This window comes from Salvelinus namaycush, chromosome 10 (genome assembly GCF_016432855.1).
Source record: "Salvelinus namaycush isolate Seneca chromosome 10, SaNama_1.0, whole genome shotgun sequence".
Lineage (NCBI taxonomy): Eukaryota > Metazoa > Chordata > Actinopteri > Salmoniformes > Salmonidae > Salvelinus > Salvelinus namaycush.
This window is the reverse complement of record NC_052316.1, coordinates 46,244,968-46,268,308: the sequence shown is the minus strand read 5'-3', so window position 1 is coordinate 46,268,308 and position 23,341 is coordinate 46,244,968. Positions and strand designations below refer to the sequence as shown.

Sequence of the window (23,341 nt, the reverse complement as noted above, 5' to 3'; positions counted from 1 at the left end):
GTCCAAAGGTTTGTTAGTCATTCATTCATTTATTCATTCATCCTTCATTTATAATGGCGTATGGCGTATTGATAAGGAAATGTGAATGAGTGGACTATCAAAAATAGATATCCATGTAATGCACAGATATGTAAAGAAAAGAGTAAATGCATACGTGTACATTTGATTATACAAAAGGCGTCATCGACTTCTTCATGGATCCTATAGCCACATCATCGCCCGAGAACTGGGGTTAACTATCTGCGACAGCGCAACAACAATGTAACAACTGGTTTAAAACGACAGTGTTGGCTACAATGTTGCAAAACACACGAAATGTCAGCTGAGAATACTTGTAACAGTCACTCATCGAATTTTCGGCTACAGTTACAGCATCAGAAATACCGACAAAACCTGAACTGGAGATACTCGGGTTTATGAAACGTCATCTTTCGTCAGAGTTTAATGTGTGTTGATTTCTCAAGCTGTAGCATTGTTTTTGGTATAAAACTGAAACATATCAGATATACACACGATCAAATCATAATCAAATGTAGTCATAGTGAAAGTGTTACATGAAAATATACTTTTTTCACTGTATGAAAAATCAGTGATTTGTAATCAGAGGCTCTTGGCGTGACGTTAGAGAATACGATTGGAGGGTGGTGCTAGTATATAGCTATCCTTCGGCCTACAGTTCCACCTTCTCGCCAGTGGAGTTTCATCACAGCTTCTGCACCACCCAGGGCAGACGAGAACATAAACACAAGTAAGTAGCTAAGAAATTGTTTCACAATGTAACATGTACGGGGAACAATAAAGATGGTGTGCTTATTATACCGTCGACATTTAGCCAGTGGGGGCTAATAGTTATCGAGGATGCAGTGAAATATTATCACTGTCAAAATGTGCTCTGGCCTGAGTCGACTCCATGTCATTTCTCCCCTTGTTCGGTTGCCTTATGCCTACGTGGACTTTGTAGATTATTATGGAGCTAACGTTCCGTATTAAAATGGGAGAATATGTAGCTATCATGTTTTGATCAACCACATGTGTAAAATGTAAGACCTAACCACCGTTCTCGATTTCATGTTTAATTACATTTTTATAATGAGTTTCCATGGGGAGTTTCAATTTAAACTGGTTGTTAGCCGCCAGAGCTAGGTAGCGCTAGCACTGCAGCTACGTGTCATTATCGCGCACGGTCAAAGTTTATACGAGTTTATTAGCTAGCTAGCAAGCTAATGCGTCTACATAAAGTTTTCAATAGAAGTGGCGTCTCGCAACCCCAAAACGCAATAGGGCGTTTACATTGTTTTACTGGAATGCACGATTAATGTTTAATTTAAAATCCTTCGCAAGGAACGTTAGCTAACGTTAGCTATTTATTGTAATCGTCCATTTCAAGAATTCCTCGGACATTCTTGCATGTCGACGTAGTACTAGCCGGGGGAAACCAGGGGATATTGGCTATCTATTTAACATTCTGTCTTGGTCAGTTAGCTAGCTACCTATATTCATCTGATGCTGTCGTGGCCTTGGGATAGTCTGTCAATTTTCACGTCACATCGTTTGATTTTTAGCTAGGTAATTATTATTATTTTTTCCAACGCCAGCTAACTAGCTATTTTGCTAGCTAGCTTGTAAATTAGGCAGAAGTAGGCCAGTGTTCTAGCTAACGTTAGCTAGCAATCTCTGAGCTTTTCAGCTGCAACCCCACGTTGATCTATCACAGTTGATTAACTAGGTTGAAAGTTCAGTAAATGAATAAGGCTAATTTAGCATCAGATTTAAAGGCCACATTAATTGAGTCTGTGGTCTCACTGGAAGAGGCATCAACGTACACCTCATTAGGCTATATGACAAAGCTGGCCAAGTCTAGTAGAATATAATACTTCCCACTGGTCTAATATCAAACAAGAATATGTTTTGTTTCTTAACTTTTTCTAAACTACCTTTTACCTTCACGCAAGTAGGCCCAGATTTGTATGCTAGCTACTTCTATAGGGGGATCCCTCCAGCCATTAATTAGATGTCAAAGCTTGGGATAATGTTTTACCCCCCCCCCACACACAAATCCTCACATTTGAATATACCACTTAATCTATTAATTGAATGTCCAGTATTTTATCACCCGACTGTCTGTTGTGAAACCAATATGTATTTTTTGGATTGTGCTTTTCAGGCAAAAGCTGGCAGGCTGACACGAACAGGCAGCTTTACAGGACGGATTATCTGGTAACTGACCATTTAGCTGGTAAGAAGTGACACTACTCTAAGCTCCTAATTATAGCCATGCTGCAGTCCCTTCTAACCTGCACTTTTCAAATGGAAGGCAGTGGAATAGATGGCCTTGTTGGCCACATCCACTGGCTCAGTAATTAAAGATCGAAGGCTGGCATTTTACTTTTTTGAATACTAGATGGGGGTGGCAGGCTATATATTTAGTATATTATTGGGTCAATCACAAACCAGATGCTTGTCAGATTTATCTGGATTTCATTGCAATATTTTGAATCAGTGTATACAGAACCAGTCAAAAGTTTGGACACCTACTCATTCAAGGGTTTTTATTTTCTTTTTTACTATTTTCTACATTGTAGGATGATGTCAAAACTATGAAATCACACATATGGAATCATGTAGTGACCAAAATAGTGTTAAACAAAACAAAATATATTTGAGATTCTTCTAAGTAGCCACCCTTTGCCATGATGACAGCTTTGCACACTTTTGATATTCTCTCAACCAGCTTCATGAGGTAGTCACCTGGAATGCATTTCAATTAACAGGTGTACCTTGTAAAGTTACTTTGTGGAATTTCTTTCCTTAATAATGCATTTGTGCCAATCAGTTGTGTTGTGACAAGGTAGGGGTGGTATACAGAAGATAGCCTTATTTGTTAAAAGACCAAGTCCATATTATGGCAAGAACAGCTCAAATAAGCAAAGAGAAACGACAGTCCATCGTTACGTTAAGACATGGAGGTCGGTCAATCTGGAAAATCTCAAGAACTTTGAAAGTTTCTTCAAGTGCAGTCGCAAAAACCATCAAGCGCTATGATGAAACTGACTCTCATGAGGACCGCCACAGGAAAGGAAGACCCAGAATTACCTCTGCTGCAGAGGATAGGGTAATTAGTTACCAGCCTCAGAAATTGCAGCCCAAATAAATGCTTCACAGAGTTCAAGTAACAGACACATCTCAACATCAACTGTTCAGAGGAGACTGTGTGAATCAGGCCTTCATGGTTGAATTGCTGCAAAGAAACTACTAAAGGACACCAATAATAAGAAGAGACTTGCTTGGGCCAAGTAACATGAGCAATGGACATTAGACTGGTGGACATCTGTCCAAATTTGAGCTTTTTGGTTCCAACCGCTGTGTCTTTGTGAGATGCAGAATCGGTGAATGGATGATCTCCGTATGTGTGGTTCCTACCGTGAAGCATGGAGGAGGAAGTGTGGGTGCTTTGCTGGTGACACTCAGTAATTTTATTTAGAATTCAAGGCATGCTTAACCAGCATGTCTACCATAGCATTCTGCAGCGATACACCATCCCATCTGGTTTGCGCTTAGTGGGACTATCATTTTTTTTTTCTCAACAGGACAATAACACAAAACACCTCCAGGCTGTGTAAGGGTTATTTGACCAAGGCGAGTGATGGAGTGCTGCATCAGATTACCTGGCCTCCACAGTCACCTGACCTCAACCCAATTGAAATGGTTTGGGATGAGTTGGACCGCAGAGTGAAGGAAAAGCAGCCAACAAGTGCTCAGCATATGTTGGGAACTTCAAGACTGTTGGAAAAGCATTCCTCATGAAGCTGGTTGAGAGAATGCCAAGTGTTCAAAGCTGTCATCAAGACAAAAGGGTGGCTACTTTGAAGAATCTAAAATATATTTTGATTTAACACTTTCTTTAGAGGGGGGGGGGTTGTAAATGATTCCATTTGTTATTTCATAGCATTGTCTTCACTATTATTCTACAATGTAAAAAAATAAATAAATAAACCCTTCAATGAGTACGTGTCCAAACTTTTGACTGGTACTGTATATAACATTCTCAAATAATCTTTATAGAGAAGGCTTGAAGCACTTCAGTAGTCTACTTTGTGAAATCTTTTCAACGTTTTCCATTTTGTGTGCAAGGCGGTTTCCTTGCTCCGTGTTAAACCAATGAGACGCCAGTAGTATGGCTTTCCCGGGCTGGCCTGTATGTAGCTCACTGTGCTAACTAACGCACCACTGATTTGGCCTGCTCAGCCTTAAAGATGCCTAGCCTAGAAGGAAGAGGCCCCTTAAAGGGTGCTGCTCTGGAAATGATGTGAAAACAGCTGTACTAACGCCATGCCAAGGATCCCAGGCACCATCTCCACTGACTGTGCTGTGTTCCAGTACAAAATATAATTACTAGATTGGACCTTCCCTTTCAAGTAGATGTTCTGTGATTGGTTTGATTATATTTTGATGGTATAAAGTCCCCCCTCCCTCCACTGCTTCTCATTCATTTGAAGCAAAACAATTTTGCAGTTTGTAGAGGAATAGCCTAGTAAATGTTCACCGGGGTTACCCCCCCCCTCGCCAAATCCTAACCTTAACCATTAGTGGGAGAAGTACAACACTGACCCAAGATCAGTGTCTAGGGACAACTTCACCCTACACCTAGCGCATGTGCTCAATGTCTAGTCTGATCTACTTGGTTAGGCCTGGGGGTGGGGGGAAGCTGATCCTAGATCTGTACCTAGGGGAAGCTTCAGTGGGTGGATGAACTGAACGGGTCAGTGGGGAAATCCTCTTAACCTTGGAAAGCTCATTCACCCAGCTTAGAAAAGGCCTAGGTCAACAACTAAACTTAGTTGTTCAAAATCAATGTATTTGTCAAGTGCCCGAATACAAGTGTAGACCTTACTGTCAAATGCTTACTTACAAGCACTTAACCAACAGTGCAGTTCATGAAGTGTTAAGAAAATATTTACAAAATAAACTAAAATAAGAGGTTATATACAGGGGTTACCGGTACCTAGTCAATGTGTGGGGGTACAGGTTAGTCGAGGTCATTTGTATATGTAGGTAGTGATGAAGTTTACCCTAGGTACAGATCTAGGATCCACTTCCCCCTCCCCTAGCCCAAAGGCAGGAAGATGTCAATTTTGATTAGTTTCCATCTTACTGTCCAGATGGATTGTATGCAGCCGGCAATACACTCGTATCTCACGTAGACTTTAAAAAAACGGGGAAAACATGCAATCTTTCTGTAAAACACCATTTTCCACCACCATGATAAAGTGGCTAATGCCTAGGAATGCTAGTTCCGAATGTTGTGTATCGCGGTCAGCCAATCAGGTTGCAGCAGTCTGTTTACCTCTTGCTGAACGTAGGGCGCGACATCAGGAAGTAGCATTAGCTACTAACATGGTGGCGGAAATGGTGTTTCGTTAAGAACGTACACATTTTCAAACATTTATTTTCCTTCTCGCCATTAAATCTAGTTAAGGTGGAAATCGACACTTTTGCAACCTGAATGGAGAATGTTTTTTTAGGTACAAACCGGTCCATTGGATACGAGTGTGTTGCTTGCTGCGTACAATGCATTTTGGACAGTAAAATGAAACCATCCACAACAGATTAATATCGCCATCAGCTAGCCTTGGGCTTTGGGCTTACCCCCCCCCCCCCACCCCAAATCCTAACCTTAACATTTAGTGTGGAAAATGCTGAACTGAACAGAAATCAATGTCACATGTAGCTACTGCAATGAATCAGTTTGTCCTCTTGGTTATGCTTCATTTGCCTAATCTGTTCACTAAGGCTATTTGTCAGATATTCAAAGAAAGTGTTGACGTGTGACATAGGTAATAGCTAGAACATAGAGTATCCCTCCTGGAAAGGAATGGCTTTTGATAACGGTAGATAAGACAACGGGGCCAAACATCAAAGTCCATTCAAGCTGATAAATGTATTTTGTACTACTATATATTTAACCCTAACTTATAAAAGTGGTTTATTTGTCCTCATGGTTTATTGTATTTTCTAGCTATGAGACGAGGCCTTTATAAAGACATCAAAATGATTTTAATAATCTTGTCCTTTTTAAGTCTGTCATGTCTTTAGCTATGCAGGCTATTTTGTTTCTTTAACCCTGGTAATGATGTCCTCTTTTCCTTTTACTAGTGACGCACTCGTACTCCGTGTAAACGTGGGATTTCGACCATGAGCTCAGTCGCTGTACTTACGCAGGAAAGCTTCAACGAGCACCGCTCTGGGCTCGTTGCAGAGCAAGCAGGCGGTGAGTTTCTGTTTCATTTGTTCCTCTGGGTAGAGTTGCTGAATCTTAATGTTTACTGAGCCATCAGAACAACTAAGAGTAGTCTGGCCTTTAAAAAAAAAAAAAGAACCATCAGTTATCAATGACTATCTCAACAAATATGCTACCTAAAACCTAAAGTAACAACAAGACATGAGTTGTATTAACTGCCGTTGGTACCGATCATGTACCTGACATTTTAGTCATTTATCAGACACTCGTAGTCGGTGAGGTTTTTATATATGGTGGCTTGTTTCTAATGGTTCTGACACAGGGTCTAGTTCTGCTGGAGATGAGGAGGCCCCAGCCTACAAGGATGCCTTCCCCCCGCTGCCTGAGAAGGCTGCTTCACCTGAGGGGACCCAGGAACCAGTCAACGCCTGGACCTCCAAGATCCGGCCCCTCAAATCCTCTGTCATCACCCAGGTAGCTACACTCCTCTGTCATCACACAGATAGCTACAGCAGCAGCGTTTACGCAACACTTTGTTGCATTGGAGGAGTAAGAAACTTTTTTTTTGTAGCAAATGGTATCCCTATTCCATATAGTGCACTACTTTTGACCAGAGCCCATAGAGCTGTGGACTAAAGTAGTGCACTATGTAGGGAATATAGGGATACCATTTGGGACACGACCCATGTTTGTTGTAGCGAAGATCTCTTCCTCCTGCCTTTGGCAAACCTGGGTGTGTAGACTTCAAAAGTCCTATTGTTCAAACATGTGATGTTTGCTCTCTCTAACTTATGACCCTGCTAGGTTTTCCACGTCCCTCTGGAAGAGCGCAAGTACAAGGACATCAACCAGTTCGGTGAAGGAGATCAGGCGAAGGTCTGTGTGGACATCATGCATAAGACTGGAGCCCACCTGGAACTCTCCATGGCTAAAGACCAGGGTCTGTCCATCATGGTGTCTGGGAAACTGGACGCGGTGATGAAGGCCCGCAAGGAGATCGTGTCCCGACTGCAGACTCAGGTCAGTGTAGATAGATGGGTTCACATTTAGCCCTTATTTGGCTGTTGTATTCATTATAACCACGTAGGTTTACAGCGTATATCAGAGCTACGTTTAGACCGATCCTTTGTCATTTCCCAAATGTTGTACTGTCAGTGTGTTGTTTTGAGGCCCCCACCTCAGGTCTTCCTGGGGGGAAAAAAGTGGCAGTTCTTACTGAGTGAACTATCATGGCTAAATAAATAAAACCAAATGAGTCATCCCATTTTCAATATGAACTCATGCACGGTTATTAAAGTTAATCAAAAGGTGACTACTTTGTGATTATTTATTTACCTATGTGGTAATATTAACTTAGTTTATAAAACTATTTTCCTTCATGTTGATTTTTTTTTTTTTTTTTACACCAGGCTTCAGCTACCGTGGCCATCCCCAAAGAACATCATCGCTTTGTCATCGGCAAGAATGGGGAGAAACTGCAGGAGTTGGAGCTCAAGACTGCCACCAAGATCCAGATTCCAAGACCAGATGACCCCAGCAACCATATCAAGATCTCTGGCACCAAGGAGGGCCTGGAGAAGGCCAAGCACGAGATTCTGCTCATCTCTGCCGAGCAGGTAGCCAACCTGATGCCGTATCGGTTACCTAGCTCTCGCGTTCTAGTGTCATCCTCTAACTTCTCTCCACTCGCTAAGTTAACTACCACATAATGACCTCTTAACTCACTATGGAATCCTTTGCTGCACAACCTTTTTCTACTTCTGTCATATCTGTTTTAGATAAAAAGTTATATTTGTTATAATTTCTGCCATTTTTAAGTTAACGTTAACCACCCTACTTAATGAATTAATGAACATGCCCCTATAGCACTAACGCTAGCCTTGCTGTTATTACACTGCCATGAACACGGTTCGGGAAGCGAGCTAGTTCAGTTTGTGACATGTTCTATCAGTCCGAGTGTTGGACAACCTAACTGATGACCGTCCGCTCTCTGTCCTCCCCTTCCAGGACAAGCGTGCTGTGGAGAGGGTGAACATCGACAAGGTTTTCCACCCCTTCATCACTGGTGCCTACAACAAGCTGGTGGCAGATATGATGCAGGAGACGGGAGCCCGCATCAACGTCCCTCCACCCAGCGTCAATAAGACGGAGATCGTCATTACTGGGGAGAAAGAGCAGGTGGCCCTTGCTGTGGCTATGATCAAGAAGATTTATGAGGGGAAGGTGTGTAGGTCTATGTTCTGTCCTCTTAACAGCATTTTAATATTTACATTTAAGTCATTTAGCAGACGCTCTTATCCAGAGCGACTTACATTTAACCTTTATTTAACTAGGCAAGTCAGTTAAGAACAAACTCTTTTTTTTTTCAATGACGGCCTATGAACAGTGGGTTAACTGCCTTGTTCAGGGGGCAGAACGACAGATTTGTACCTTGTCAGCTCGGGGATTTGAACTTGCAACCTTTCGGTTACTAGCCCAACGCTCTAACCACTAGGCTACCCTAATATGAACTGTTATGGTCCTTTAGAACTTTGTGTCAAATATTACTGTTGCTATGATGAAGATGATTGAGGGGGAAGGTGCAGTTGAAGTCAGAAGTTTACGTACACCTAGGTTGGAGTCATTAGAACTAATTTTTCAACCACCACACATTTCTTGTTAACAAACTATAGTTTTGGCAAGTCGGTTAGGACTTTGTGCATGACACAAGTCATTTTTCCAACAATTGTTTACAGACAGATTATTTCAATTCCAGTGGGTCAGAAGTTTACATACACTAATTTGACTGTGCCTTTTTAAACAGCTTAGAAAATGATTTCATGGCTTTAGAATATTCTGACTCAATTATGTCAATTAGCCTATTGGAGGTGTCTGGTTCATCCTTGGGAGCAATTTCCAAACGCCTGAAGGTGCTACGCTCATCTGTACGAACAATAGTACGCAAGTATAAACACCATGGGACCACGCAGCTGTTATACCGCTCAGGAAACGCGTTCGCTGGAGACGTGTTCTGTCTCCTGGAGATGAACGTACTTTGGTGCGAAGTGCAAATCAATCCCAGAACAACAGCAAAGGACCCTGTGAAGATGATGGAGGAAACAGGTACAAAAGTATCTATAATCACAGTAAAACGAGTCCTATATCGACATAACCTGAAAGACCGCTCAGCAAGGATGAAGCCACTGCTCCAAAACCGTTATAAGAAAGCCAGACTACGGTTTCCTACTTTTTGGAGAAAAAATAACTGAAAAATAGAACCGTTTGGCCATAATGACCATCGTTTTGTTTGGAGGAAAAAGGGGGATGCTTGCAAGCCGAAGAACACCATCCCAACCGTGAAACGGGGGTGGCAGCATCATGTTGTAGGGGTGCTTTGCTGCAGGAGGGACTGGTGCACTTCACAAAATCGATGGCATCATGAGGAAAGTAAAATTATGTGGATATATTGAAGCAACATCTCAAGACATCAGTCAGGAAGTTAAAGCTTGGTCGCAAATGGGTCTTCCAATTGGACAATGACACCCCCCCCCCCCCAAGCACTGAAAAAGCGTGTGCGAGCAAGGAGGCCTACAAAACCGACTCAGTTACACCTGCTCTGTCAGGAGAAATGTGCCAAAATTCACACAACTTATTATGGGAAGCTTGTGGAAGGCTACCTGACACATTTGACCCAAGTTAAACAATTTAAAGGCAATGCTACCAACTACTAATTGAGTGTATGTAAACTTCTGACCCACTGGGAATGTGATGAAAGAAATAAAAGCTGAAATAAATCACTCTCTACTATTATTCTGACATTTAACATTATTAAAATAAAGTGGTGATCCTAACTGGCCTAAGACGGGGAATTTTTACAGGGATTAAATGTCAGGAATTGTGAAAAACTGAGTTTAAATATATTTGGTTAAGGTGTATGTAAACTTCCGACTTCAACTGTATGTCCTGCTAGCTAAACTGTGCTAAATAGGAATGATTGAGTGTCTGCGTTTTAACATTGTATGGAATGTTGTCATGTAGCCTCCGGGTACCAGGGCGTGACTTCAGTTGTCTCAATAATCTGAGGGGCCTTACAGAGGTTCCTACTAGCCTCAGTCTTAGACTGTGTGTCTCTTTCTTTTCAGTCTTAACATTTTATTCGAATTGGGACCAATACAATTATAACTTTTTTTAAATATGCAACAGTTAAATCCACCAAGTTAACCAATTTTATTTTTACACTCATTTCCAGTGCTCTGTTTACCCTTTTCTCCCGGCAGAAAAATGCCACCACCATCGCGGTAGAGGTGAAGAAATCTCAGCACAAGTACGTGATCGGCCCCAAGGGAAACACCTTGCAGGAGATCCTGGAGAAAACTGGCGTCTCGGTCGAAATCCCACCCTCAGACAGCAACTCGGAGACCGTCATCCTGCGCGGGGAGCCAGACCGGCTGGGTCAGGCTCTCACTGAAGTTTACGCCAAGGTAGATATGTTACACATTCCAACAGAAACACTACTACACAGTACGTACTATACAGGTCTCACTGAAGTTTGGGCCAAGGTAGATATACATTACGTATAAGACATGTACGCAGCACCTTTCACACCGGCCTGGCTGGGTCTGGTATTCGCTGACGTTTAGTCCAAGGTAGATGCGTTATTTTTTTTGAATGTTTTACTTGCAATGCGAATAAATGTTTTTTATTTTTTTACCTTCCTTTGTTGAATGTACTGATTTGTAAGTATCTCTCTATAAGGCTGCTTGCTAAATGACTATATATATATATAGCACTTTATTCAGGGCCTCTGGTTCAAGAGGATGTCCCATGACCTCAGTGGGTTCTCGGTTTCTAAATGTGACCCTGTTTGTGTTTCCCAGGCCAACAGCTATACTGTATCCTCAGTCGAAGCTCCTTCCTGGCTTCACCGCTTCATCATTGGCAAGAAGGGGCAGAACCTGGCCAAGATTACCCAGCAAATGCCCAAGGTGTGTGTGTGTGTGTGTGGCGTGTGTTTTGTTCCAGAGGGGGATGCAGCTCAAGGCCTGACTTGGTGTTTCTCTCTCTCTGTGTGTATTGCAGGTGCACATTGAGTTCACTGAAGGTGAAGATAAGATCACCTTGGAAGGTCCCACCAAAGACATGCAGATGGTGCAGAGTCAGATGGAAGCCATCGTCACTGACCTGGTAAAGACCATCCGAATACTGTGGACCAGGCTCCACTCCAAGCAGAAACTAGTTTACCAAAACCCAGATTAAGCCTATTAGATTAATGGGCTAAAGCGCATTCAATGGAGAGTGTCCCTTGAGCATGCTTTGTAGTTAGAGTAGGCTTAATCTGAGTCTAGGCTTAATCTGAGTCTAGGCTTAATCTGAGTCTAGGCTTAATCTGAGTCTAGGCTTAATCTGAGTCTAGGCTTAATCTGAGTCTAGGCTTAATCTGAGTCTAGGCTTAATCTGAGTCTAGGCTTAATCTGAGTCTAGGCCTAGTTTGTCTAATTGTCCCAAGGACCGACTGTGTAAACCACACTGGTTTCCTTGGTTTTAGGACTTGGTAGTTACAATCATTCATTTGATGCCATGTTTATTTCCTTTCCCTTTCTAGGTGAGCCGCATGGATTTTAGGGAGATCAGTGTGGACCCCAGATTCCACAGACACCTGATTGGGAAGGGCGGTGCCAACAGTAAGTATTATGTTTTTCTTTAAGCAAACCGGATGTTGGGTTTCAGAAGTGGGGGCCGAGTAAGATGTTAAATACAAAATTACACAAATGTATTTTGAAGGTATTTAGCATATTACTAAATGGTGGTTTAAAAAAAACCCTGTTTCTTCTCCTGCCCTGTTCAGTAAACCGCATCAAAGATCTGCACAAGGTGTCTGTGCGTATCCCCCCTGACAACGAGAAGAGCCACCTGATCCGCATCGAGGGGGATCCCCAGGGGGTTCAGGAAGCCAGTAAGGAGCTGCTTGAGCTAGCGTCGCGCATGGTGAGGATCACAATACATTCTCTCTCTCTCACACACGTCACCATAACGTCCCCGTGGGAGTTGTCCCTCAACCTTTTCGTCTCTCTCTTGCAGGAGAACGAGCGTACAAAGGACCTGATCATCGAACAGCGTTTTCACAGAGCCATCATTGGCCAAAAAGGGGAGAAGATTAAGGACGTTCGTGACAAGTTCCCTGAGGTGAGTCGCAAACCGTGTTGCCGTGGGAACACACCTGATGACGCCAGAGACCGTGGCTCAGTAAGACTTCAGTCAGCAAGGCTGTATTTACACAGGCAGCACCATTCTGCTCTTTGACCCAATTATTAACAAAAGAGCAGTTTTTTTATTTTTTTATGGCTCAAAAGACCATTTTAGTGGGAGGGGGGGGGGGAAAGCTCAGAATTGGGCTGCCTGATTTTAAATGCAGCCTTAGAAACATGACGATCGTGTGCCAGATCCATATATTTAGAATAGCTGTACATGTATGGCTCTGGTAAATGCTATAAAATGCTTAAGTGTATACAGCTATAACATTTTTCTGTATAGTTACAGTAAAACAACTATGTTCATTTTGGTTAGGATGGGCAAAAGGAAAATATTTAAAGTTTTCCAAGCTGTACATAAAGTAGTGACGTGTCGATTTGCAGGTCATCATCAACTTCCCAGACCCGGCAGCGAAGAGTGACATCGTTCAGCTGCGCGGTCCAAGAAACGAGGTGGAGAAATGCTCCAAGTTCATGGCTAAGATGGTTGCTGACATGGTACGTAAGATCATCAAACAAAACCTCTAAATGATTGACTCTCTGTGACAACTAGGTTGAACATTTGTTTTTGTTTACATTGCATGAGGTTAGTGTAAGGTGTTAAGTACATTTGGCTTTCAAGACATTGTGTCGGTAAAGCACGTCATCATCTCAGTTGGTATGATTGATGGCTCTTTCCTTAAGTATATTGAACATGTCAAATCTTGCTTTGCAGATTTTGAAAAATGTTTACACATTAACTGTTTTATCTATGATTGATTTTGTCTTTTTCAGGTGGAAAATGGCTTCTTTCTCTCAGTTCCCATCTTCAAACAATTCCACAAGAACATTATTGGGAAAGGTGGCGCTAACATCAAGAAGGTATATTCTCATTTAATAGGATATGGAATTTAAACTTGGTTTGGGACACAGTTCTTTCACAATTTCAGGCTTTTTAAAATATGAAAAGGGGGAAAAAAAGTGGTATTACCTGACAAAAAGTAATTCCTTCATTTCCAGATTCGTGAGGAAACTAACACCAGGATTGACCTGCCTGCCGAGAACAGCAACTCTGAGATGATCGTCATCACCGGCAAGAAGGAAAACTGTGAGGCCGCAAGAATCCGCATCCTGGCTATCCAGAAAGAACTGGTAACTTACTGGCTTTTCTCAGGGAGATTGCCTTTCTTAAGATGGCCTGTGTTCTTCTATGTCAATGCAGATAAGGATAGAATGTTCGTACGTTCCTAATTTGTCTCTCTATATGAAACCATGTTTCCATTCTGTGCCCAATGAACTACATATGCCACTTGTGTCCCTCCCAGGCAAACATTACAGAGATGGAGGTGTCCATTCCCTCGAAGCTGCACAACTCCCTGATTGGCTCGAAGGGCCGTTTTGTCCGCTCCATCATGGAAGAGTGTGGCGGCGTCCATATCCACTTCCCCACCGAGGGCTCCGGCATCGACACGGTCACCATCAGGGGTCCTGCTGAGGAGGTGGAGAAGGCGAAGAAACAGCTGCTCTCTCTGGCCCAGGATAAGGTTTGATCCTGCTCTTATTTAGGCTTTACTTATCAGTACGTTGAGGAACAGGTTGGTTTTTCTTTGTTTGTTTTGGCTGTGGTTGTCATGAGGGTTGGTTTCAATTTCAGGATGTAAACTAAAATTCCCAATTTTCCTTCACTAAAAATCAATTGAAATAGAATTCATCCCAACTAGGGTGATCACATTTTTAAAATGGCCAAATATGGGATGATTTTGAAGTGCAAAATTTGGGGATGCAGAAATGAGACTGGCTGTTTTATAAAAATGTGGGAATATTTAGCCACGGTAACAATTCTGGTTGGTCTGAAGGAATATAAAACTGTTAGGATATTTTTTTTTTTTGAACGGGTTTGAGTAGCAAGTACGTTGAATAAGCAACTAATGTGCATTGAGAGCCTACCAAGTGTGGGGAAATGACCTTCTCTTTGTCTAATAGGCTACAGCTACTTACTATTGTAGTTCTTCGTTAGAAGCACACTTTTTGTAAGTAGTTAGCGGTCCTCTCCAAGTTTAGCTGGAATTTAGCCCAAGAAAGGTTTTGACAAATGTGATTGGTTGACGATATGACTTTGGCCTGTGTGTCATCTTGCGCTGCTTAGAATATCAGATCTCAACAACGATTGGAAAAGTGTTAAACATCACCAGCACCACGTCCTTATGATCTATCTGGTCATAAGCGCAACGTGACAGCATACGACACCGGTTGGAATGTCTGAATAAAATATGGGACAAATGGACTTGTTAAAAACCCTCTCTTGCCCTGGGAGACAAACCCCGAATAGTCTGTTCTTTAGTTGGACACAGAGGTCCAGAGAGACAACGGGTCAGAACTCTGCATCACCTCAACACAACTCGGTACTGGACCCTTCCTGAACAACCCCTTCCTAACTGTGTTAGTGGTTGGATGACCATAAACCACTATATACTACCTCACTTACCCTACTGCTAGTCTCCTCTTTGTGTGTTATGATGATTATCAGTCCTCCAACAGGAACTCTGGGACAGTTGCACCTATAATCGAAACCGACACCTCTGAGTACTATTTAAAAAAATATATTTTATATATAAAAAAAAATGTAAATGATTTGTAATTTGTTGGTAAAATACAGCACATGACTGTTTGGTAGGGGGGTCAAGGGCCAAAATGCGGGACTGTTCCGGTACAATCTGGGACGTGGTCACCCTAATCCCAAACGTGGTTGTCAGTAGTCCCATGTACACTCTTTAAAGGAAGTAAACTGAACTAATCAGCTCCACCATTCTGTTGCAGCACATTCCAATAAAAACGTTCTAAAATATCTCTCCCCCTTTCTCTTTCCCTAGCAAACCAAGAGTCACACAGCTGAGCTGAAGGCCAAGCCAGAGTACCATAAGTTCCTGATCGGTAAAGGAGGCGGTAACATCCGTAAAGTACGTGACAGTACTGGAGCCAGGATTATCTTCCCGACACCTGACGACGAGGACCAGGAGCTGATCACCGTGGTGGGGACAGAGGAGGCTGTCAGAGAGGCCCAGAAGGAACTGGAGGAACTCATCAAGAGCTTGGTAAAAACATTTTTTTTAATCAATATATTTTGTTGTTTTGATTAGGGAAAAACAGGAGAAACTGACTCCATCAAAAGATTCTCCTGACGCCATTGTTTTATATTGATGTTTCGTACTTGTTGTTTACAACAGAATCAAACTCTCCTGTGTATTTCAGTCATTTTTAGAGAGTAAGGAAACTGTTGTCATTTTGATACTGACTCCAACCTTTTAGATTATACCCTGTGTTTTTGTTTGACACATTTTCAATATTAAACCCCATGCTTTGTCATCCCTCAGGACAACGTGGTGGAGGATGTAATGAATGTGGACCCCAAACACCACCGGTACTTTGTGGCTCGCCGTGGGCAGGTGCTGAGGGACATCGCTGATGAGTACGGTGGTGTGATGGTGAGCTTCCCCAGGAGCGGTGCCAACAGCGACAAGGTCACTCTGAAGGGAGCCAAAGACTGTGTGGAGGCAGCCAAGAAACGCATGCTGGAGATCATCGAGGACCTGGTGAGTTCACAGGGTTTTACTAACTTATTTATGACTAATTTTCCACTGGAGACTTAGCCCAGTGTTTTACCCAAAAGGCTGTCTTTTGATTCCTCTTCCACAGCCCAGCTCCAGTGTCTCACTAGGTCATGGCCTCAATGGACCTCCTCTTAATTGGGGTCAAAGCCTGACCACTGGTACTTTTCAGCTGCCATTTACACTGAAATTGTTGGATTTCGATTTTTGTTCAAAGTTACAGTTCATATAAAGGAAATGGAAATAAATTCATTAGGCCCTAATCTATGGATTTCACATGACTGAGAATAGATATACATCTGTATACTGTACCTTAAACATAAAGTAGTAGTGTGGATCAGAACCCGTCAGTTTCTGGTGGGACCACCATTTACCTCATGCAGCGCAACACATCTCCTTCATCAGGCTGTTGATTGTGGCCTGTGGAATGTTGTTCCACTCCTCTTCAATGGTTGTGTGAAGTTGCTGGATATTGGCCCGGAACACGCTGTCGTACATGTCGATCCAGAGCATCCCAAACATGCTCAGTGGGGGGGGACATGTCTGGTGAGTATGCAGGCCATGGAAGAACTGGGACAATTACAGCTCCCAGGAATTGTGTACAGATCCTTGGGGGGGGCTGTGCATTATCATGCTGAAACATGAGGTGATGACAGCGGATGAATGGCTCGACACTGGACCTCAGGATCTCGTCACTGTATCTCTGTGCATTGTGTTGGTTGTCTGTAGCTTATGCCTGCCCAAACCATAACCCCACTGCCACCACGGGACACTATTCACAACGTTGGGACACTGTTCACAAACCGCTCGCCCACACGACGCCATAAACGTGGTCTGCGGTTGTGAGGCCGGTTGGACGTACTGCCAAATTCTCTGAAACGACGGAGGCGGTTTATGGTAGAGAAATAAACATAAAATTATCTGATAACAGCTCTGGTGGACATTCCTGCAGTCAGCATGGCAATTGCTCACGCCCTCAACTTGACATCTGTGGCGTTGTGATAAAACTGCACATTTTAGTGGCCTTTTATTGTCCACAGCACAAGGTGCACCTGTGTAATGATCATGCTGTTTAATCAGCTGCTTGATATGCCACACCTGTCAGGTGCCTGGATTATCTTGGCAAAGGAGAAATGTGCTTACTAACAGGGATGTGCACTAATTTCTTTACAAAATTTGAGAAGCTTTTTGTGCGTAAGGAAAACATGTTTTTATATTTTTTGTTCGGTGTGTGTGTGTGTGTGTATATAATTTTTTATATATAAATTATCTGAACATGGGTTAACACCATGTTGTTGAGGTTGTTGATTGTTCGCCAAAGGTCTTTGTCACTCCTGATGGGAACACGGTCACACTAGAGCTGACATTAACATAGAACACTGACCCCTCTGGTGACCCCACTGGTGAGGGGGAAGTCTCAGGTGGGAGAGCCTCATACTCGTCTCCTGGGACGTAAGGATGCAATAATCTTCTAGTCTCGTTCACCCCAGTACCCTGATGCCCATGTCATAACTAGCCTGTCCTCTCTGATTGGCTAACGGTCCTCTCCTCTGTTTCCAGGATGCCCAGGTAACCATGGAGTGTGTGATTCCTCAGAAGTTCCATCGTTCCATCATGGGGCCCAAGGGTTCCCGTATCCAGGGTATCACCAGGGACCACAACGTGCAGATCAAATTCCCTGAGCGAGTGGACGGTCCGGGGAAAGAAGGTCCGGGGAAAGAAGGTCTGGGGAAAGGAGGCCCAGCGGGTAAAAGCACCCTGTCGTTCTCAGGCAGTATTCAGTCAGAGGAGTGCTGATATGGGATCAGTTTTGACTAGTTTAAGATCAGCACTCAGACTTTACAGGCAATGACTGATGTGGTTTTATCTACCTTTTATTGTTTACTTGAATGCACTCAGTATAAGACATTCTGGATAAGAGCACCTGCTAAATGACCTAAATGTAATGATCCTAGATTGTTAAGAGATGTCTCTTTTAAGGTTGTTTGACGCAAGTCTTTCAGATTTCTGCTGTTCAACTGCCTGGTTCATTCTCTCTAATCAACCTTTTGTTTTTTCCCTCTGTTCTTCCCCAGCTCCCCCGGCCGAGGCTGCAGTGCAGGAGAACGGAGAGGCTAACGGGGAGATGGTTGAAGAGCCTGCAGCACCTGTGGATCCCACTGCACCTAAGAAGTGTGACATCATTGTGCTTTCTGGCCGCAAGGAGCGATGTGAGGCTGCTGTGGAGGCACTCAAGGTCAGTCCTCTTCTTGAACATTGAAATAATCTGACTGTCTGTCTGAACTCTTTTTAAGGAGGTTATTTGTGACTCGTATAGAGACGTTTGTTTGTTTTTTTTGTCATTTTTTGTTTTTTTCCATATATAGTTCAACTTATGTTTCACTACCTCCTTTTTCCTCAGGCTTTGGTCCCCGTCACCACTGAAGTGGAAGTGCCCTTTGAGCTTCACCGTTACATCATTGGGCAGAAGGGAAGTGGAATTCGGAAGATGATGGATGAGTTTGAGGTACGTAAGAGTAGTTTCATTGTCACTTTTTTTTTTTTTTTTTTTTTTTTTTTTTTACGTCAGGGGAGAAGCTGAAATGGGACTCAATTCAGGATACAGAGTCTCTTGTGTCTGGATGTTTTATTCAACGTTGTAATGTTTTACTATTGCCTCCACCGCCAGGTTAATATTCAAGTGCCTGCTCCTGAGCTGCAGTCCGATATAATCTCCATTACTGGCCTGGCCAATCACCTGGACCGCGCTAAGGAGGGTCTCCTGGAGCGTGTTAAAGAGCTGACTGCTGAGCAGGAGGATCGGGTACGTGTTACTCTCTCTCTACTGCGCTTTACATCTCAGAACCACAGTATTAAAAAGTGTCGACTGCAAGTCAATCACAAGTTACATAGTCTGATCTCAGATCTGTTTGTTGCCTAGTCATTGTTATGCCATCTGGCATCCAGCCCAAACGGCTGTAAGACCAGGTGAAGAGTGACATGGTTCTGACTGGGGATGTTGTTTTTGTACTTTGTTATTCATTGCAGTCCCTCAGGAGCTTCAAGTTGACCATCACTGTGGACCCTAAGTATCACCCCAAGATCATTGGCCGTAAGGGGGCCATAATAACCAACATCCGCACAGAGCACGACGTCAACATCCAGTTCCCAGACAAGAACGACGACAACCAGGTACAGGGTTACACCTTCTGTTGTCAATTCTTCTGCCGTCTGTCCTCAAGCCCTTGTCCTTTGCATAAAGCGTTGGTGAAAGTTAGAGGAGCGTGTTCTTGGATCTTCTCCAATGTGCCTGGTGGGGGGGGGGGGTTATGCAAGGAATTGAGGAAATACTCATTGAGAAATCCTTCAACTTGATATTTCCCTCATGTAAGTTCTATAGACCTGACTTACACCCACCCCCCCCAACCAGGACCAGATCACCATCACGGGGTATGAGCACAAGGCTACAGCTGCCAAGGATGCCATCCAGGCCATCGTGGACGAGCTGGAGGAGATGGTCTCTGAGGATATCACCCTGGACGCCCGTGTCCACGCCCGCATCATCGGGGCCCGTGGCAAGGGCATCCGCAAGATCATGGATGAGTTCAAGGTGAGAGGTTTTATTAGTGGGCCAGTTTCCCTGATACATAAAGCACTTAACAAGACTTAACAAGCATGCTCAATGAAATGTCTCTATTGAAATAGGATTTTAGTCCAGGGCAAGCTTATCTGTGTCTCGGACAAGGCTTCATTTTTTCTTTTTTTCTGGTCTTGGATAAAGTTGTGAGAACAAAACATCTTACAGGATAGTCTTGCCTTGTCCCTTTGAATTCTGGGAATCCATCCAACGTATCCCAACGTCTGTACATACTGTTGGCTGCGTTTGATATATAATGGCCTCTTTGGCTTCATTTGAAATGGACAAAAGACAATAATTTATCCACTTTTTAAAAAATGTATTTACTTAATGTTCTTTGTTTCTGGAGCAACACCATAGGACCTTTAAATGTCCAGATGAACTGATCGTGTTTCTGTGTTTAGGTTGATCTGAGATTCCCCCAGCCCGGCGCTGCTGACCCCAATCAGGTGTTTGTTACTGGACGCCCTGAGCTGGTGGACGAAGCCATCGACCACCTCCTCAACCTGGAAGAGGAATACGTAAGTACTCCTTTCAAAGTGGTGCAGGGTGAATTTGCCCCTAAATGCTGAGCTTGGGTCAGTTAGATTTTTTTTGTTGCATTTTTTTCCCCCCAGTTAAGGTTAGGATTTCAGGAAGGGAAACTGATCCTCAATCTGTACTTAGGGGAAACTTCACCCTTGGCTTTCAAAGCCATTTTGTCCACCATGACTCTCCATGTCCTCTGTGACGCTTTGTATTTTACTGTTATTTTTTCTTTCTGTGTCTGGTCAACGTTTAGTCTTTATTGGTCAGTTTATTGATTGATCTGTATCATTGACAAAGCATTTAACTAGTTAATTTTTTCCCCGGTAATCTTTGGCTCTTCATTTGACTGTTGTACACACTTTCTGGTTCCCTTGAATGATGAGTACCTTCAACTTCCCCCCCCCCCCATTTTCATATAGCTTTTTAAAAATCTAACTTGGTTTCCTGTTTTCAGATGGCTGACGTGAATGAGAATGAATCTAAGATGACGTACATGAAGCCCACTGGTGACCGCGGTGCGTCCTCGATGGATGAGGGAGGACGAGAGCGAGGCTCCTCCAAAGGCTTCGTGGTGAGGGAGGCACCGTGGCAGACCGGCAGTGAGAAGGTGAGAGAGGTGATGGATCTTAGATTTTTTTTGTTCTCCTTTGACACATCTGAACCATTACCATTTTGTGCTAGCCTGGTCTCATATCTGTTTGTACTGTCTTGCCATACTTTTTCCTGATGTCATTGTATTTAGCACAGATCTGGGACCACCCAGGCTACTTTTGTGTGTGTATTGTCCTTTAATTATTATTATTTTTTTGTTTGAGATTTTCATTTTTTGTTTGTTTTTTGAATGCAGTCATTTGTAGTTCAATGATCACTGACATGTACTTGTTTTCCCCCCTCTGTCTCCAGGCCCCAGACATGAGCAGCTCAGAGGACTTCCCCAGCTTCGGTGCTCCTGTGGCGGCCGCCAACAAGGCTTCTCCCTGGGGACCCAAACGCTTCTGAGCAGAGCTGTGCTGCTACGAAGGAGACAAGACGGCCCTCACCTCCAGCTGACGACACAATCTTCCCCTCCATCGCCTGCCCCAACCCTATGGACCTGGACCTGGACTGACCGCTGACCCCCCCACCCCCACAGAAGTCTCTGCAGTCCTGGAAATGTTTCATGCTTCTCTCTGTCTACATAACTTGGTTTGCCTTTTGTAGATTTTATGGTGTAGTCTGAAATGCTTTCAACCAAACTGTATTTGGACCTGTAACTTCAGCTTTGTATCTTCTTGCATTCAGTAATGCGTCTTTCTGCAACGAAAAAAATTATACTTATTATAAGAAACATTGCTGGGTTGTTGGGTTATGTCTATATTCAGGTAGACGTTCAGTGTTTTCCGAGACTTGACATTTCATAATGGTTTGAAATGTGTTACCAAATCCAAAGCTGTTAAGGGAACCGAGCAACGCTTCTTAGGTTCACTGAGCTGCCCCTTAGTTGCCTTTGCAGGGTGTGTGGGGCTGGGGGGGGGGGGGGGGTGTGGAGTTGACTTACCTCTGGCGACATGTTAGCACATGTCTGTCCATTTTCAGCTTTTGATTTGAAGTGAAGAAGCTTGACCATCATGGTGGCCAGCTGTCCGTTTCAACTACTCTCCTCCGCTCCTCATGGAACTGTGTACGTCATCTCATTCAGTTCTCAGTCTTATTGCTGCATCTGAGAGGTTCTGTCCTCAGTCTTTTCATTCTGTCTGCTTGTTACTGTGCTTGTATGGCCAGGTAGTGATGTGTTGTATCATTCAGCCTTATTCATTTGTTCAACTTTGTTTTTGTTTTTGGAGGGGTAATTCACTACAGATATACTATTTCACACACTCTCTCTCAACCTGCCAGATGCTTTTGGAGATTGTACTGTATCATCCCACTGCAACACTAGAGCTCCAGAAGTTTAAATGCCCCACACACACTAACTGTTAAAGTACCATACTTGTTCCATACTGTCTTTCTGTTGTTTTTTTTGTGACATGAAGTTTTAACTCTCTCCTCATGGCTTTTGGAAGCAAAAAGAGCAGACCATTCTGTGCCAATGAACTGTCTTCTGTCTAGTGATGTGTGTTACTCATCTTGCTACCTACCGGGGTCAGTGTCCAGTCCCTTTTTGTCTTCCAGTTGCTATGCAGATTGTTCTGTAACCATAGCAATGGCCCTCTTATCAGCCTTAGCTCTAGAGTGATATAAACCAGACCCCAGAGTTGATGTAACAGTCCTGAGGAGATCAGGAGGTGTACGATGCAGTGGATAAATGTTCAATCGTCTCATTCAGTTCCTGGCAGTGGGTGGTTAATTTTTCTCCCGGTGGTGCAGATACATTTCCTGAAAGATATGACATCATTGTCTAATCCTGGTCTATATCATTCTAGCCTTATACGAAAGATTATGCAAAAACCATACAAGAAGAAGTGAAACAATTATGGATGACACTGGAAATGAAATTGTCCAAAAAGTCAATAAAAATTGAAAATTGTATTTTTTTGAGTTGGAACATGTAGCTAGCTACTTTTACTAGAGTTGAGGCTGCATGAGAACCTGACCCCCCCCCTCATATAACTCAGAGGAGTCTTCTTCCATAGGACATTCAGAACAAGCACCTGGCTGCTGTAGTAGGGGTTGCAAGATGAGGATGACTACTACTGGTAATTGTACATGTGTTGAGCTGCATTTAAAGTGCACCAGAGCAGGGGAAACCCACATGGAGACAGCAGGAGATTAAGGCAGAGGATCTGACATGGCAACACCTGGAGCAGTGAGCACAAGACCGAAAGGGATGGAGGTGCTTCATCGATGGCTTATGTTCTGTAAGGAAAACAAAGGCCTCGCTAAGTAGGCTATGGGTGTGAGTATAAGTACTGTACATTTACAATACATTTTTGTCATTTAGCAGACGCTCTTAGCCAGAGCGACTTGTATTCATCTTAAGATAACTTGGTGGAAAACAGACTACATGGCCAAAAGTATGTGGACACCCCTTGAAATTAGTGGACTTGTCTTTCAGCTACACCCATTGCTGACAGGTGTATAAACTTGAACATGCATTCTCCATAGACAAACATTGGCAGTAGAAGGGGCTGTACTGACGTTCAATGTGGCACCGTCATAAGATGCCACC

The 23,341-nt window shown here is 43.3% G+C and overlaps 1 protein-coding gene across 2 annotated transcripts; it reads left to right on the top strand.

Moving 5' to 3' along the window:
* The first annotated feature begins 644 nt into the window (after positions 1-644).
* On the top strand, positions 645-22,701 carry hdlbpa (high density lipoprotein binding protein a). 2 transcript variants are annotated; one of them, XM_039003011.1, is made up of 28 exons: positions 645-748; positions 2,165-2,236; positions 6,154-6,268; positions 6,561-6,712; positions 7,043-7,258; positions 7,648-7,854; positions 8,246-8,461; positions 10,495-10,698; positions 11,095-11,202; positions 11,297-11,401; positions 11,820-11,898; positions 12,063-12,202; positions 12,296-12,400; positions 12,850-12,963; positions 13,240-13,326; positions 13,465-13,596; positions 13,770-13,988; positions 15,315-15,536; positions 15,816-16,034; positions 17,610-17,796; positions 18,125-18,285; positions 18,451-18,555; positions 18,718-18,852; positions 19,077-19,220; positions 19,459-19,638; positions 20,070-20,186; positions 20,648-20,800; positions 21,097-22,701. In XM_039003011.1, the coding sequence occupies exons 3-28, from the start codon at positions 6,193-6,195 to the stop codon at positions 21,190-21,192; spliced, it is 3,879 nt and encodes a 1,292-aa protein (XP_038858939.1). In that variant the 5' UTR covers positions 645-748; positions 2,165-2,236; positions 6,154-6,192; the 3' UTR covers positions 21,193-22,701. The 2 variants fall into 2 exon arrangements, with proteins under 2 accessions (XP_038858939.1, XP_038858938.1); XM_039003010.1 differs by having other exon boundaries at positions 20,648-20,809.
* Positions 22,702-23,341: the final 640 nt, after the last annotated feature.